The following is a 15,126-nucleotide window of genomic DNA, read 5'->3' as shown; positions in this document are numbered from 1 at the left end:
TCTTTGTTGACAGGCTAAAAAAATGCCAAGTGAAGTTTTCAGGCACAGATAAACTGGGCTTGAAAGAAGGTTCCCCCAGAGGAGTAACTTCATGTACTTCAATGCAAAAGCAAACAGACCCTAGCCTGGTGGTCAGGACAAGCAGCTCAGTTTACCCAACAGAAGCAGTGTCAGTGTTAATGAGGTCTGTTAGTACAAAGTCTTGCTGGGAAACAGGAAAACTAGAAGCTCACCACCCCTAACAGAATTACATTAGTACTTGCACCACCTGTTTGAAAGCAGTTGGCTACAGCAGCTTGGATTTGCACACCAGGTATGTTGAAACAAATCCAACAACTTTGCAACAGAGAAGTTCAGGACACAAGGCCCACGTTGCAGGTACTGGGAACAGTTATTTCAAGCTCAAGGAAAGTACATTAAAAACCTTTTGATAGAGCTGAAGCATCTCATCACTTTACATTCAAAGCCTTATATAAATATTGCCATCGGTGAGATGTGGTATAAAGCAACTGCTTGCAAAAACATAAAAGAAGTCTCACTTAGTCTTTGGCTTCAGGATGACCAGAGATTCAAGTGAAGCAGTAGAAAAATAGCTCTCCATTCTTCATCATACAGGAGGGGAAAAGACTGTTTAGGTAAGGAGATTCAACTACATCCACAAATAAAGATGTCTTCTTTCCAGTATCACTGCAGTGGCAGAAGTCGCCCTAATCCAGCACCCAGTCTCCAGAAAGAGAGCTCGTAACCTTTCAATAAAGTCTAAGAAGCCAAGAGAAGAAAGGAAAACATGAAAACCTCCTGCTTTTTAGTACTCGATCTATGCAGGGCAGAAATGAAGAAGAATTTAAGACTATAGATTGGCTACAGATTGCTCTAAAAAGTCTTTGGGGCTTTTTTAAGGGAGAGCCGTACATTTTGGGAATGTATCCAGTTGGGGACTTTCAGAGCTCACAGAAGTAGCACACCAAGCATCATGTACGGCCAGAATCTGTTTTCCAGAAGGACCAAATACTTTCAGACTGATGATAGCAGATTGTTATTATGCACTTATAATATAGAAGTGTGTTAAAGTCAGCTGGGTATAACAAGAGCTAGCTTTTTCTGATCATTTTGTCAGGACTTAAGAACACAAGGAATGAGCTTTGCCTTTCAGCAGAATAGAGACCAGCTGTTAATTACAGTTCTAAGTTACTCAGTGAAGTCCAAGATATTGAGAAAGACGTGTAAAACGAGATACAAACTTCCCCCACCCCAAATCAGTCACAGAATTACCAGAGGAGCATATGGATACTTATTTGAAAAAAAAAAAGAGTAGAAACCCTGGAAAACCTGGAACATTCTTCAGGAATCAGATCACAGAAGCACAGGTAACAGGAGAAAAGGCGATCTAGAGCAAAACCTCTGGACTCTTTTGCCACATGCATCTCATTTCTGTTTTGATTACCAAGTCTGTAGACAAACTCAAAACCTAAAAGGCTAGCCTTTCTGCTGGGATGGGAGTTCCCACTTGTGCAGTTGTATCAGTCCTCATCCCAAATGACAGATCATGCTTCTCATTTCTGCAAAAACTGAAATGAGAAACCAGGGCCTGGAGAGCAGCACTGAAGATAAGGGAGGGTCAGTGCTGAACCCTCATCCAGAGGGATGCTGCACAGCAGAGACCCCATGCGAGAGAACACGAGCATTCAGAAGGGGAGCAGATATGCAGCAACAGATAGAGTAGAATTTTTACTACAACATGCAAGTTACGGACATTTCTATAAAACTCTGAAGCAGAGTACTGGTAACCTAAGGAATAACAGAAGTTGAAGCAAGTTGTAGCTAAAAGAAAGCTCTGTTTGCACCTGGTTGGCAAAAAAAGCCTCCAGGTAGGAATGCTGTATCAGTTTCTGCATAGCATAATGAGATGTCCGCCTACAATTTAACATAACTTGCCAGGTTTCAACACATTTTTAAAAGTACGTGCCTATGCACATTTGGTCAAGCACTAATGAACAGGTTCAGAGTCCTTTCATTCAACTACACATGCAACACTGCCAGGGAATTCCTTACATACTGCACTAGTTGCACATGTAATTGCATAGACAGAACTTCCTTATAAATAGTATTTCAAAAATCTAATCACACAGCAGTACAGAATGGGTAAAAAAATGCCAAACCTTATTTGAAATTCTGTTAAACAGCTTTAAGTTTCAATATACACACCCATACACAAGTCAATTCCTCACTTCTTGGCTTTCAAAGACAACACAGCAGAAGATGGATCTCTAAGCCAAAGTCCACAAACCCTTGAGCCACAGGGGACATTCCAGTTTTTAATGTGTATAAGCAGTACTGCTACTACAAAACATAGTAAGAAAACATGCTTTATTAATACTTGCCTCCATTTGTTTTTCCCTGACTCCCATTACATCAAAATGTATTACAGCTTCTAAGACACACTTACCAAGTCAGAAAAACATTCTTAGCAAGACACAGGATCAATCAATAAGCCCATTCACCCAAATATTATGCTCAACACTGTAAGCTTTCCTAAATCAAGCTTGTCCTAATTACAAAGCTAACTAAAAACACAAAATCAAGCAGCCTGTAAAAACAGCTGCAGAGGCTGACAACCAGGGGGGCTGCACAGTCAAGTCATCGCAATGTTTCCAAACGTCGACGTTATTTCAGGCAGTAAGGCGAGCACAGCTCTGACGCTCACCACGCACACCCCCTCATCCCTCCAGTACGCCGCAATGGGGCTGGGCACGGGAGACACCACCAGACACTGCCTGTGCCACCGTCCTCACGCGGGTCAGGGCTCCTGCCTTCCAGGAATAGCATCGTTCTGCCCTTCTGTGGTTTTTCCTCATCGCTGCCTCAAAACACCCACTACGGCTAAAGCTGCACAAAGAGTTTGTTAGGATGCAGCCCCAAGCCGCTTCAGAGAGAAGTGCAAGGTGAGGTATGGGAAGGTTAGTACTGCATGACAGGCACCATCTCAAACTCCCATCCCGCCTCCCCTCTTCCCCTGACGCTGTTTTCACCAACCCATCCACAGCTCTTTTTGATATTCAGTGCTGGTACTGGTTTACACAGCATGGAGAAAGTTATTCTCATTTTACGAAGGGCATATGGACTACTTCCAATACTTCCTGTAACATTTAGTTTTCCTCGATGTCATCTTTGCCTGTGACAATGTGTACACATATGTATATACATACATGTAAACACGAACCTTTCATCACTTTTCAAAAAGTCTAAATTCTCCAGCCCTATTGCAACAGTAATGATTTTAAAAAGAACCAAAACCAAAACCACACACAACACACTTTTTTCAGATTTAAGTTCAGACTGAATTCCAGAATGACCAGGAGAATTATTTAGTAAGGGGAATTTAAGAGTCACTTAGAGAGACTGAAAGGTATCATAGTATGGATGAACAAAAAAATTGTGCCCTTACTCTCAAGTCAATTTCAAGACATTTAAGTGAGTCACTCTACATGAATTAAAACAAATTTTAAAAAGTGAAGCAAGCTTCCAGGGTAATTCAGCATTATCTTCTATGTCCCTGATAGTGTCATCTGTATTCAGTGTCCACAGAAAAGTGTTTACTGTAGTCAAAAGACAGACACTTAAAAGCACAGTTTTCAGGGTTCTCCAGAGTATTACTTGAAAAGAAAAATACATTATTAATTAGTCCACATCTAATGGACAAAGTCATATAGTACCCAGTTCAGCCCTGGAAGCATTGCACATGCTTGAGAAGTTACACAGCAAGCATACTTGTATCCATTAGTTACAACATTTTAAAAATTGTTTATTTTTCATATTCATGGATTTTTTTTTTCCTAGAGAATTTGTTGTGAAAAACAGATCAACCAAGTTTCCTTTCTGTATGAAGAGCTACTAACTAGCATTAATTATTTTCCTCACCACAACATATTCCTGAAAAAACATAAAAGCGATTATCACCATTTCCTCAGCAGAGAAGTCTGTTGGGGATTTTTACAGCCTTGACAGATAAAAAGGGCTTGGTGTAATGGAACTCAACCTGCTAAAAAAGTGACAAGAGACTAAGATACACATTCATGGAATGAAGCTGTAGAAGGAGGACAGCACTGTTTGCATTATCCAGCCCTTTCCTTGTGCCAGAGAGACACCATTCCCTATAGAGCCTCTTAAAAGGCCTAAATTTAAGTCTCTCTGCAATAGAGCTTCCACCAATTGCCTCAAAATAGATTTGCAAAACAGACTTTCACTCAGTGAAAACAATCCAATACTCATTTTTCATGTAATATTCAGTTTATTTTACACTGAAAGTGATAAGCAATGTATTACAGCTTTTGTGTTAACAGAAGGTGTTTAATGGCCCAGAGACTAGCACAAAGGCTCATCCACAAAAGCTTACGTTACAAATAGGTTGTTAGCAGAGACAGGCATTAAGTTTCTTTGTATTAAAGAAAATGCAACCTATTCTCCCACCCAGCTACTGCCAGGCGGAGGCAGCGGTGACCCTGAGTGCTTGCAGGGGTGACTAATTCCCGATTCTTCAGTCTGAGTTTCAAAAGTATCAAGTCAGTCATCCGCCCCATTGATCCAATTACCTAAGCATGTAAAAACATTAAGTCTCAAGACACCATTAGGTCCCAGAGTTAGTCCTGAACCTGTATATAGACACAATATACAGATTATCTGAGGTGTGGAAGAGGCTACTTCTGCTGTAGTTCATTATTCAGAAAAGGAAACCCAAAGCACCTAATTCATGTTTAAATAACCTTTACACGTTTCTTCTCCTGGACTTTACGGGTTTACAAACTATCAACACAACACAACAAATACTGCATGGAAGCACTCTGGCAGTGAGGTTGACAGCAAGCACGCTTCCAATCCTTTGTGGAAGAGGCTAAGTCAAGTCTTGCCAGGTGCGAGAGCGCACTGTCTGCTACAACTTGCCAGATCACTTACTGCTATGTGTAACCCATGACACCGACTGATAAACTTTCTGAAACTGGTTTTCATCCTTAAAAGCAACTGTGACAACGCAGTCTGTTACTCCATGGTCTGTTATTCTGTATGCTGACAACCGACATGCAAACAAAGTCCTTTTGCAAGGATGTCCCTAGTCACCTGCAGAATGTTTTACTCGTGGCTTGTCCTACCTTGTTGCTGCCTCAAAAATTCTCCTAAAGGGTGAAGTAGTCATAGGGCTGCATCCTGTAGCTTGCAGGATATCTGTCAAGTGTTTCTCTCTTATTTCTTCAAATTAATCCAGGCAAAATTTCACTGAGAAGATGATAAAAAGAGGGACTAAGGGGGGAAAAACATCCCCAAACCACAGAAGCAGGATGCCTCCCAAAGGAAAAAACAAACAAACAAAAACATTTAAAAATAAGCTCCCTTCCCAATTCCTCTATGTCTTTTACATCCTCTGTTAATTGTATTGAGGGTTCATCTATTTCATCTATTGACAAATTAATAAAAATTAATTCAGCTTGAATCCTCTGTCAGCTGAGACTCAACAGCTCAGGGTACCGAGACACTCAACAGCTCTCTACAGTGTCTGACAACTGCGGCTTTAGTAAGTGGCTGACACCATTCAAGGCAAAACCATGGGAACTTTCTTCACTTCATCCAAAGGAAACTTTCTTCAGGGATGAAAACCAAGAGCTCATTTTGAATCAAAGATCCTTATGCTATAACTTTATGTGAAAGGTGACTTCAGTGCAGTAAAATAAGCCCAAAATATTTGAAGCCATTTTGTCAAGTCCAAGAAATATAGGGGGATTTCAAGTATGTCAAGCTGAACCTGGCTCAGATGATTGGAGGCTGCAAACACACATTAATTTACCTTGAAATAGATCACAAAAGGTCAAAATAGCTGCCGGATTCAGTTAAGTCTTCAAGTTAAGCTCAAGAAAGCGAACCTTGTCATGTCTGTGCAAGAAAAGTAAGAAGATGATGTCCCCTTCCTCCCCAAGTTTGTCCGCATTTCAACCTCCTCTATTAAATGTAAATATTCCTACCTGCCAACTCCAAGGTGCGAGGAGGATTTACCAGGGCATGGCAGGGTGTGCAAGTGACAGGGCAGAGACTGAGGGCCAAAGTGCTCCCAGGGAGGTGCAGCTGAGCATCGGCAGGGGACAGATTTGCCATGGGCAGCATTGGCCATTTGTAGCAGTAGGTCACAGTAACAGCTGACACACGAGCACAGCAGTCTGCATCAGGCTGCTTCAGAATGTTCCCCACTATCTTGTTACCAAGAAAGCAGAAGAAAGCGTAAAACCCACCTGTCTAGGAAATAGAGAAGGAACATTTCTGGTTTTCACATCACATCCCATTCCTTTCTTGTACTCACAAATCATGCCAGAGTAGCAAGAACATGATAGATCCCAAGTCTAAACATGACAGCTATCAGTTTCCAAAGTACCTGAAATCTTAGGGTTAGAGAATAGCTCAAGATGAAACCACTACAACCAAGCAACTTCAGGAACTCTACACACTGAGCTCAGGAAACTTATTGGAAGTAAATAGTCAGCTACACAGATTTTAATTGCAAACACCTGTATTTTCTTAAAAGAAAGACATCTAGCAGAATCAGATTAAAGTGTTGGACACTAGTTCTTAAACAGTATCAAAGGCTTAAAGCACAATGTATTCCAGTAAAACAATCATTTGTGAGAATTCATTGGAAAAAATTTGATTTTTCAGTCCAAACAATTTCTTAGGAGCTAATATTATCACTTGGGTGTATGTAATAGTAACAACCACCGATTTTAAAGCAGCAAAAAAAGTTTTGAGTTATATAGTAACTGATGACAAACTCAAAATCCCCTGTGTTGCAGTTATATGGGCTTACCTACAAGTAAGTAGGTACACTTGCAGGTAGGAACACTACTTGGCTGGAAGTGCTTTTTCTCGCCTCCCACATCTCATGCACAACTCCACCACCTGTCCTGTGAAGCCACCAGCTAATAACGTACACCAATACCAAATTCTTCTTTTGACAATTTCCCTACAGGCAAGCTGTCTTTAAACTGTTTTCCCTGCTTGACTGGTTTTCACTACATTCTTCATATTTCAGCCCCTAGGAAATTAGTTTCTACAGCAAAGTTCTTCTCAAGTCTGCTCAGAACATACCTATTGGCAGCAGTGCAATAACTGAAGCTTTTCTGCTTGCAAACCCACAGCTCTTGGACCAACTGCTGGCACAGAGCACCTGAGATGTCTTGGACCATACTCATGATTAAATACAGCAAATCAGGGAACATCCTCATTACATGACGACGATGTAATACAACAAACACTTTAAAAAGGTACTGAAACAGTGATGTAGCATGAACTAAACAAGACCAAGGATTTTTGTACAGTGACCCTAGTAGTCAGTGTTTGTGTACAAAAACTTGATTAAAAGATCAAATATGTTTCCATAAAACCTATGTAATTCCATGCAAAGGTGGTCCATTACCACCGTAGAGGAAATTAAAAATTTTTTCTTCAGTCTGTGGCCTATGCTCTATTTCTTAGGGAACACAAAGCAGAATTTCCCTTTCGTGGCAAATCCTACAAAGCACCTAAGTATTCTGCAAAAAAATTCAGCTTTACAACATGCTTGAGGAGACATCGGAAACTCCTCTGAAGTCTTTGACTGCTTGTAATTAATTTACTAGTTTTTGTTGCTCAAACTGAGCCGCAAGTTCAGAACATCTGGCCTTCCTGTAGCATCAGTGCAGCCGGTTTAATGTGCATACACACACAAAAATACCAGATCCAGGTCAGCTGGCATGTGACATTCAGAAAGACGTATCAGTACTTCCCTTATGACGGTGGTTATGCAACTTGCATTTTGTACACAGATATCACTCCAAATATAAGTAAGAGCACAAGACAATATTCTTCTGAAACAGAATGAATGTACCTGATCTTCAAAAGCCCTCTCGTTATTTGTGGCTGAGGGCATCTATCCATTCACTAGGATGAGCAGGATTTCCATCAGTGAAAATGAAGAAGGAACAGAAAACATGCACAGCTCACACAATTCAAAGACTTGGAATTAGTTAAACAGCGATTCTTCCTTAAAGTGATTAAGGGTCATTACACAAGAGGAACAAGCTCACTGTCAATTTGAAGAACAATTGTGGGACCACCATAAAGAAGTTCACAGCTACCTTAGGAGCCTGCAAGGGAAACACCCAAGTAGTTACAGTCTTAGCTCTAAAAGTCACCCACCTTATATATGACAACACCTGAACAGACCACGAAGACCAAATGAGCCTGAATACACGAAAATTCTGTCCAGCTAAGACATAGCAGGATCTGAAAGTGCGACTCGGGCTTGCTCGATTATGCAGACTATCCTAATCCTTCAGCACATGCCACAGTGAACAAGGTATACATTTCAGCAGCTCAGCATTGTCAAAAGAAATGTTCTGAAAACCCAACATGAGTCATCTCATTTCAGAATGGTTTAGGAAAGAAAGCAGAAAAATATTTGGGTGAGGCCTAACCGTAATTATGTATTACAAGCTGCTCTACATAGGTACATGTACCTATTTTTTTAATCTGAAAAATTCCTCCAGCAACTATCATGTAAGTGCTGAAAGCTTAAAGCAGTAGATTTATCTGTCTTGTCAGCATCATGCCTAATTCCCAAGGAGGAAGAGATTTCCAGACTGGTACAGAAAGGGCTATGACCACTTTCAGGACGCTTGTCACTTCATGCTTACACGTTTGATTCCAGAACAAGATATTTGTAGATACTTCTATCAGTTACACTTTTACTTAGCAAGACAACTGTATACAGCATGGTAAAAAATGTGACTGCATACACCCACATATGCAGCAAACTACCATCCAGCTACTGCAGTGAACCACCAAAAAGACCAACCACATTGCAACTTCTGTATGTCTTTGTAGTACGCACACAGCTTACCTGAGCAGTAACACCTACATGGTTTAATTTACACTGACTACTACTTACAGGATACTAATGAACAATGCCAGTTACTTCCAAACCAGCAGAAGATAGGACTTGATGCCATCTTTGCTCTAAGAAGGGATGTTCTCTACCACCTAAACATACACATGGAAAGGAAGACTTCTCTGTCTAGAAAAGTTTCATATGCCATCTTACACTGGACACTAAAAATTAGAGAAAGCAGCATTTCGTCAACAGAATTATACACCCTCTGTCTTTCAGTAAACTAGTAAAACAGTTACTATTAAGAAAGTTAGAAATCATAGAATCATCCTTACATTCACTAAGCAGCCCCTTGCAACTTAGTATAGGACAGCTTGTTGAGGCTTAACTTACAGACTATGCTTTACAGTAAAGCTGTGACACTAAAAAAAAAATTATTAAAAGTTTTAACAAACTCAAGCCAAAGTAATACATTTATGACCTCCGAAAGAGAGCAGCTCTTGCAATTATCTGCATTATGTACACAAATCATTTTAGGAAAGTCTAAGCAAGACAAGGGAGGGTAAGACAGAAGCATAACCTTAAAGGTTTCTTTACCCAACATCACTATGCTGAGAAATCTGCTTTATAATACACAACTCCCACTCCTGCTTATCAAAAACCTCTACACACAAGGCTACATTTTTCACTTTATCTTGATGTACTCTGCATAAACTAATAGCCTTGCAAGAAATCTGCCTTAATAAAAGAGATAGATTACAAGAGGAATTCTTGTGTGTTATGGTTATGCTTTGCTCCGACTGGAAAACCATTTGTCAGCATGAGACTTGAAGAAGCTTTCTCCTAACTGACCCCGTACAAATATCCATTTTACATTTGTAATTGGAATATTTAAGTTGCTCCCTTCTTTTTGCATTACAGCCATTTACTACACTCTTACTAAAGAAACAACCCCTCATATAGGTTCTTAAACACATCATTCCCTGTATTTTTATGACTATGCACACTACTCACCCAAAAAAGCTTAGAGCTCTCTAATCTGATCTTTGAGTAGTTTATCCAAACAAAACAAAAAAAGGGGGGAGGAAGGGGAAGCTGCCCACAATAAACTTGTATACTTGGTAATACAATGAGCAACATAAAGAACATGTGTTCAACAGCTTTGAGTTACAAAGAAACCCCCCTTATGGCTGAAGCCTATGAAATCAAACTTGCTTCAGGATGAGGGAATATACAGATGAAGCAATGACTATATACTTTTCTCATATATATAGCTACTATGGGGACAGGTGGTATTTTGGTCTGACCCGGTAAGCTGTTCTTGTGGAAGACTAATAGTTTTAGAAGAACTTACTCCAGAATTAAGCTCTATTGTTCTCACATCTATAAAATCAATCTACAAGGCCTTTAGCACACTTATATCTGTAACATTTGCACTGTGCACAAGAGCAAACCTTTTTCAAAATTAAAGCTGTATATATTAGCATGTATGAAATTCATGTGCAATTGTATTTATTTATAAGCATGCCTGTGAAGTTTAGTGAAGTTTTCAACTCACTTATTTCACTAGCAACCTGGTCCAGTCTTTCTTTTGATCTGCTGATTAGAACCACCTTCATTCCATGTCTTGCTAACTGCAACAAAACAAAACAGGAGACATAAGAACAATCATAAATCACTTTCAAGTTAGTATACTAATTAAAGGTATTGCATAATTTGTCAAACATCACAACAATACATTACCAGCAAGGTTGAAAAAATTATAGTTTTAAATAGACACGAAGGAGTAAACTAGGACAAATACTTCCAGGCTACCTCTTACTTGATTCCCTTCACAACAAATTTATTACCTTCTCAGTCATCCAATGCAGGTGTATAGGCACATTTATAAAATGGAAAGCCAGCAGCAGATATTTTACAGAACTTGTACAACACTTCTGTAAGTCAGAGCAAGGAAGTTAGTACCCATAATTAAGCTTAACATGCCACGTTAAGATATCCAGGATCACTTGAACAACCATGTTGCAAAATTACCCCAGCACTCAATACTTGCTTCCTTTAGTCAGGCTGCACTCTTACTTTGTACTAATCATAGTTATAAAGGTTCACTTACTCATGCAGGTCTTTTAGGGAAGCTGTGTAACTTAAGCTGTAGCCAGAGCATATCCTGGTCATCAAATCAGACCTACCGCTGCAGGTTTGTAATGCGATCAAACAACTCAATTTAAAACTGTCCGTGGAAAGACAGTTGCATATCTGAATTACCCTGCCATGAAAACAAACAATGTTTGAGACTACTAGAAGTCCCTGTTCCAGCAAAAAGTAAAAACAATATATCCACAGTTCATACTGACACTGCCCTTCAGACACTTAACACCTACATATAAAAGAAAAAGGTAAGTTCTCATTCCTCCAACAAAACTCCTTCACTGCCTTAGGAAGCAGATGAAAAAGGAAATCTAAAATAAAAAAAATCCCCCAAAACCACAGCATAGTATAGAGACAACCTAAAGTGACTTCAATCTCATCTACCTTTCTAGCAGAGGTAGGCAAACCAAGAAAGGTTCTTTCAGAGAGAAGTACGACTAAGTTCATCAGCGAACTCTGTACTTCACTCCCATGCGTGATCTCTAAGCAGAAGAAATCTCATACTAGATCTCTCACAAGCTTAAGAGTGAGGTATGATGAAATCAAAGACACTCACACTAGGAACTGCTAACAACCGCCACCAAGTTCAGACTTAGGGGTAACTTATGCTTTCCATTCAAGGCAATGATCTAGCGTTATGAGGACGATCATCTGAAAGGGATGAACGCATCCACCTCCAGATAAGCACCTGGCTCACTGGAATTAACTTTTCCTAAAGCCAAGCAGTAAGGCTTGGAGAACAGGGGGGAGAAGGGAATAACATAGCATTCTCTCATTCCACAGGATCAAGGCAGTGAAGGTAAATACTTTACCTAAAAGTATCTCAGCCTGTGAATCTCAGCCTATGACACAGAGAACAACCTGAAAGTAATCTACTCAGTCTGAAACAGCTGTGGCCCCATGGGGCAAAAAAGCCCCAGAGTTCCTCATGGGTGCAAGCTCCAGACCACTTACAACACAATTTGCTTTCTTTCAGCAGTCATAACCTCTGGGCTCCCAGATTTCCTAAGTAGGTATCTGAGCTTTACAGAAAAGTATCCATCCGGCTGTACTTGTCTCAAAAGCCAAGGAAGCAAAGCCATGCCAATGCACCCAGTCAGTGGAACCTCAGCATGTTTAGAGAACTTCCACAAGAGTGAGCTTGAGAGGAACTGCTGCTATGCTGACGCTGAAGGGACACACTCTGAGAAGCGCATCAGAAATGAGGAAATGAAGACCCAGTTGCTTTGTAGATAACCTGCCATTATACTTGCATCTTTGGCCAGTGTCCCTGGGGCCATGAAAAGGCTGAACAAGAAGACCTTAAAACTAATCACAAAACTCACCCAGAGTAGCAAACATTGGGAAGATGCTCTTGTAGCCTAAGGACTGATGCAAGTAAGAGTTGCCATTCTAACCGAGTTAGTGGACGTAGGGGTCTGATTTCCTTACATCCCATGTTAGTAACTACCACGTTTTCCACTTCAAGCAAAAACACAGCTTCTGTTAAAGCCCTTTCTCTCCAAGATGAAAGGAATGTCATTGACAGCCCACCAAAGCAGAGTTAAAATGCTTGTTAGAGTAGGTATAGCAAGAAGATCTGCAAAAAGCAGTATTAAGCAGATGTGCATAGCAGAGCACTGCAGAGTATGTAACAGGATTACAACCTCTAGTTTATCACTATCATACAAATACATCTCAGATTAAATTTAAACTCATGACCTGCAAAAGCAAACTGCAGACAGCAAGAGAGGAGCAACGAAGAGCGACTTCTGACCATATCCTTTAAAACAAAACCAAAAAAAACCACCCCCACAAAAAAGTGTGCTGCTCTGGAATCAAATCAAAGACTGGGCAAGCATTACCCAAACACAGAAGAAAACTTGCATTTGTTATGGCACCACCTTTTGCGAAGGGGTGGTCTAGTGATGAGAAGGATATCAGTGCTGAGCAAGGAATAAAGATCTTAATACTGCAAGACTGAAAAGTGTAAAAACAGTTCCTTGCTTGGAAAAGAAGGAAAGTAACCAACAGAGCATAGTATAACCAGAGAATCCACAAACTCATAACATTCTTCCATCACTTACTGGTGACCATGTCAAACTTTCAAAGAGGCGATTCTCAACACACCGTTACATTTCTCACAAACTCCTCCAAGGAGAAAGAAGTAATCTGCATTATTATAATCACAGCCATTTATAGTAGTGGCATTTATAGTAACCTGATGGGAATTTCTAGTAGAAAGTCAAGCCTCTGCTTGCAGTATTATGAAGACATCTCCAGAGTTAATTGAAAGATTGAGAAGTCTTTTCAGGTATTCACATTTCCCCCCGCATTCACACTTGATTTCATCAAGTATTCTTCATCCACATAAACTGTCAAAGGGTAGATATGCATTTTATTCTAAATAAATAACAAAAATAAATCTTTTTAAATGGAAGCGTGGTTTATTCTATAGCCCAGGAATGAATATTTGTACACTTTTGGCGTGCTTTTGGGGTGCTCTGTGAATACAGCAACTACAGCAGAGAAGCTGAAACAGTCAAGTGTTTCCCAGCAGGATCTCATACTTGTGATCAGCTTTCATAATAGGGTTTTGTATACAGGGGTCTGCCTGCAGCACACATCTGTGTCTGAAGGCAGCCTGGTTCTCGGCAATGCCAGTAGAACATAAAGCAAGCTGTAGTTTCACTCACCTGATAACCTAACATATAGACCCTGAAACTAACCTCCCGTAATAGTCAGAGGGCATCTCCCACACCAGAGGACTTCCTCCTGATAGTGCCATGCCCTGGGCACAATGACCTCCTTCCCCTTGCTCTAGGCAGTTTCATTTAAGTGTTGCATCATTTGCTTCAGTGCCATGTAACTGGGATATTTGGCACGTATGAGCTGTCAGCTCTACACCAGAATCAGGCACTGCTGGCATCAGGCATAACTCCTTTTGCAGCCAACTCCCCTGTCTTGACCCAGTAGGATGAGGTGCTACTTTCTGGAAAGCAGAAAGGAATTTGGGGTCTAGGGGTGCAGGTGGCAGGGCACACAGGGATGAAAGGGAAATCTGAAGGGCAAGCACTACCTGTAATAATGAACATTACTTTCCCTGTGGGCTCTGCAGAACAAAATATTCCAGAAAAAGGGAATCTCTCACTGCTATCTCCTCACAAAGTCATGCTGGTACTTCAGAGAACACAAAAATGAGTACAGACAGACTCACTTTAGTACTGATACTGGAGCTGAAAGTTATTTTTGCTATAAATTGTTGTAGTCAGCACTATTTGTCATGATGTTCTCTGGGCTTATAGGCTAAATTGCCCCATACTAACAGGCACTTTCTGTCTTAAGCAATACATTCCAGTACCATATTTGGAGCCCACATATCCATCAAGAGCAAAAGTACAGTAAGAGAGATAGAGGTAAACCCCAGCTTCAGAGACTTCATGAACTATAGGGAATAATCGGAACATACCGCAGGCAGCTAGAAATGCCTTTTAGTCAGTGCCTGGAAATACCAAATGGAAATACCAAGGGCTGAAAAAGTTAAAATAATTGTAACAACTAAAAAAGTTAAAAATAAAAACTGAAGAACAAGGTAAGGGCTGAAAATAGTATTCACAAATAAAGGAAAGGGATACAACCTTTAGCTGGTCACTTGAGGGAGGCAAGGCAAGAGACTTCTTTCTCCACAGATATCTATGTTAAGATAAGGTGAGAAGATATGACCTACTGCTTGACAGAGTTGAGACAGCATGACATCTTGCCAAGGATCGAGATACGCTTCCAAGCGATAAGAATTCTTACCTCTTCTGCATAGGCTTTTCCAATCCCATCAGTAGCTCCTGTGACCACTGAAAAAGACAGACAGATATACATTAGTTGTTTCACAGAAATAACTGCAATGGGTGTTCATTATTAGGCCGCTAAACTATTCTTTCTAGCCAAGAGACATGTCAATGTTTCTGGAACAGGTGTACAACTTACTAAGTCTTTTAAGTAACTCGCACCAAAATTTTTCCATATACAAGAAAGGAGAGGAAGAGGAGTGGTGAGCCTAACAGTTATTTTAAGAATCGCATTCAGCACCCTTTCTCATGCCA

General features: G+C 40.4%; 1 protein-coding gene across 1 annotated transcript in view; it reads right to left on the bottom strand.

Moving 5' to 3' along the window:
• HSD17B12 (hydroxysteroid 17-beta dehydrogenase 12) overlaps window positions 1-14,902 on the bottom strand; it is a 57,807-nt gene extending 42,905 nt beyond the window's left edge. The window contains exons 1-2 of the mRNA XM_009647610.2: window positions 14,831-14,902; window positions 10,461-10,536 (exon numbers count right to left, since the gene is read on the bottom strand). Of these exons, the coding sequence (XP_009645905.1) occupies window positions 10,461-10,536; window positions 14,831-14,902 (148 nt within the window). The remainder of the gene's footprint in view (window positions 1-10,460; window positions 10,537-14,830) is intronic.
• Between the last annotated feature and the right edge of the window lie 224 nt (window positions 14,903-15,126).

Source organism: Egretta garzetta, unplaced genomic scaffold, assembly GCF_000687185.1.
Source record: "Egretta garzetta isolate BGI_Z169 unplaced genomic scaffold, ASM68718v1 scaffold329, whole genome shotgun sequence".
NCBI classification, from domain to species: Eukaryota; Metazoa; Chordata; class Aves; order Pelecaniformes; family Ardeidae; genus Egretta; species Egretta garzetta.
This window is presented reverse-complemented; position numbering and strand designations above follow the sequence as displayed.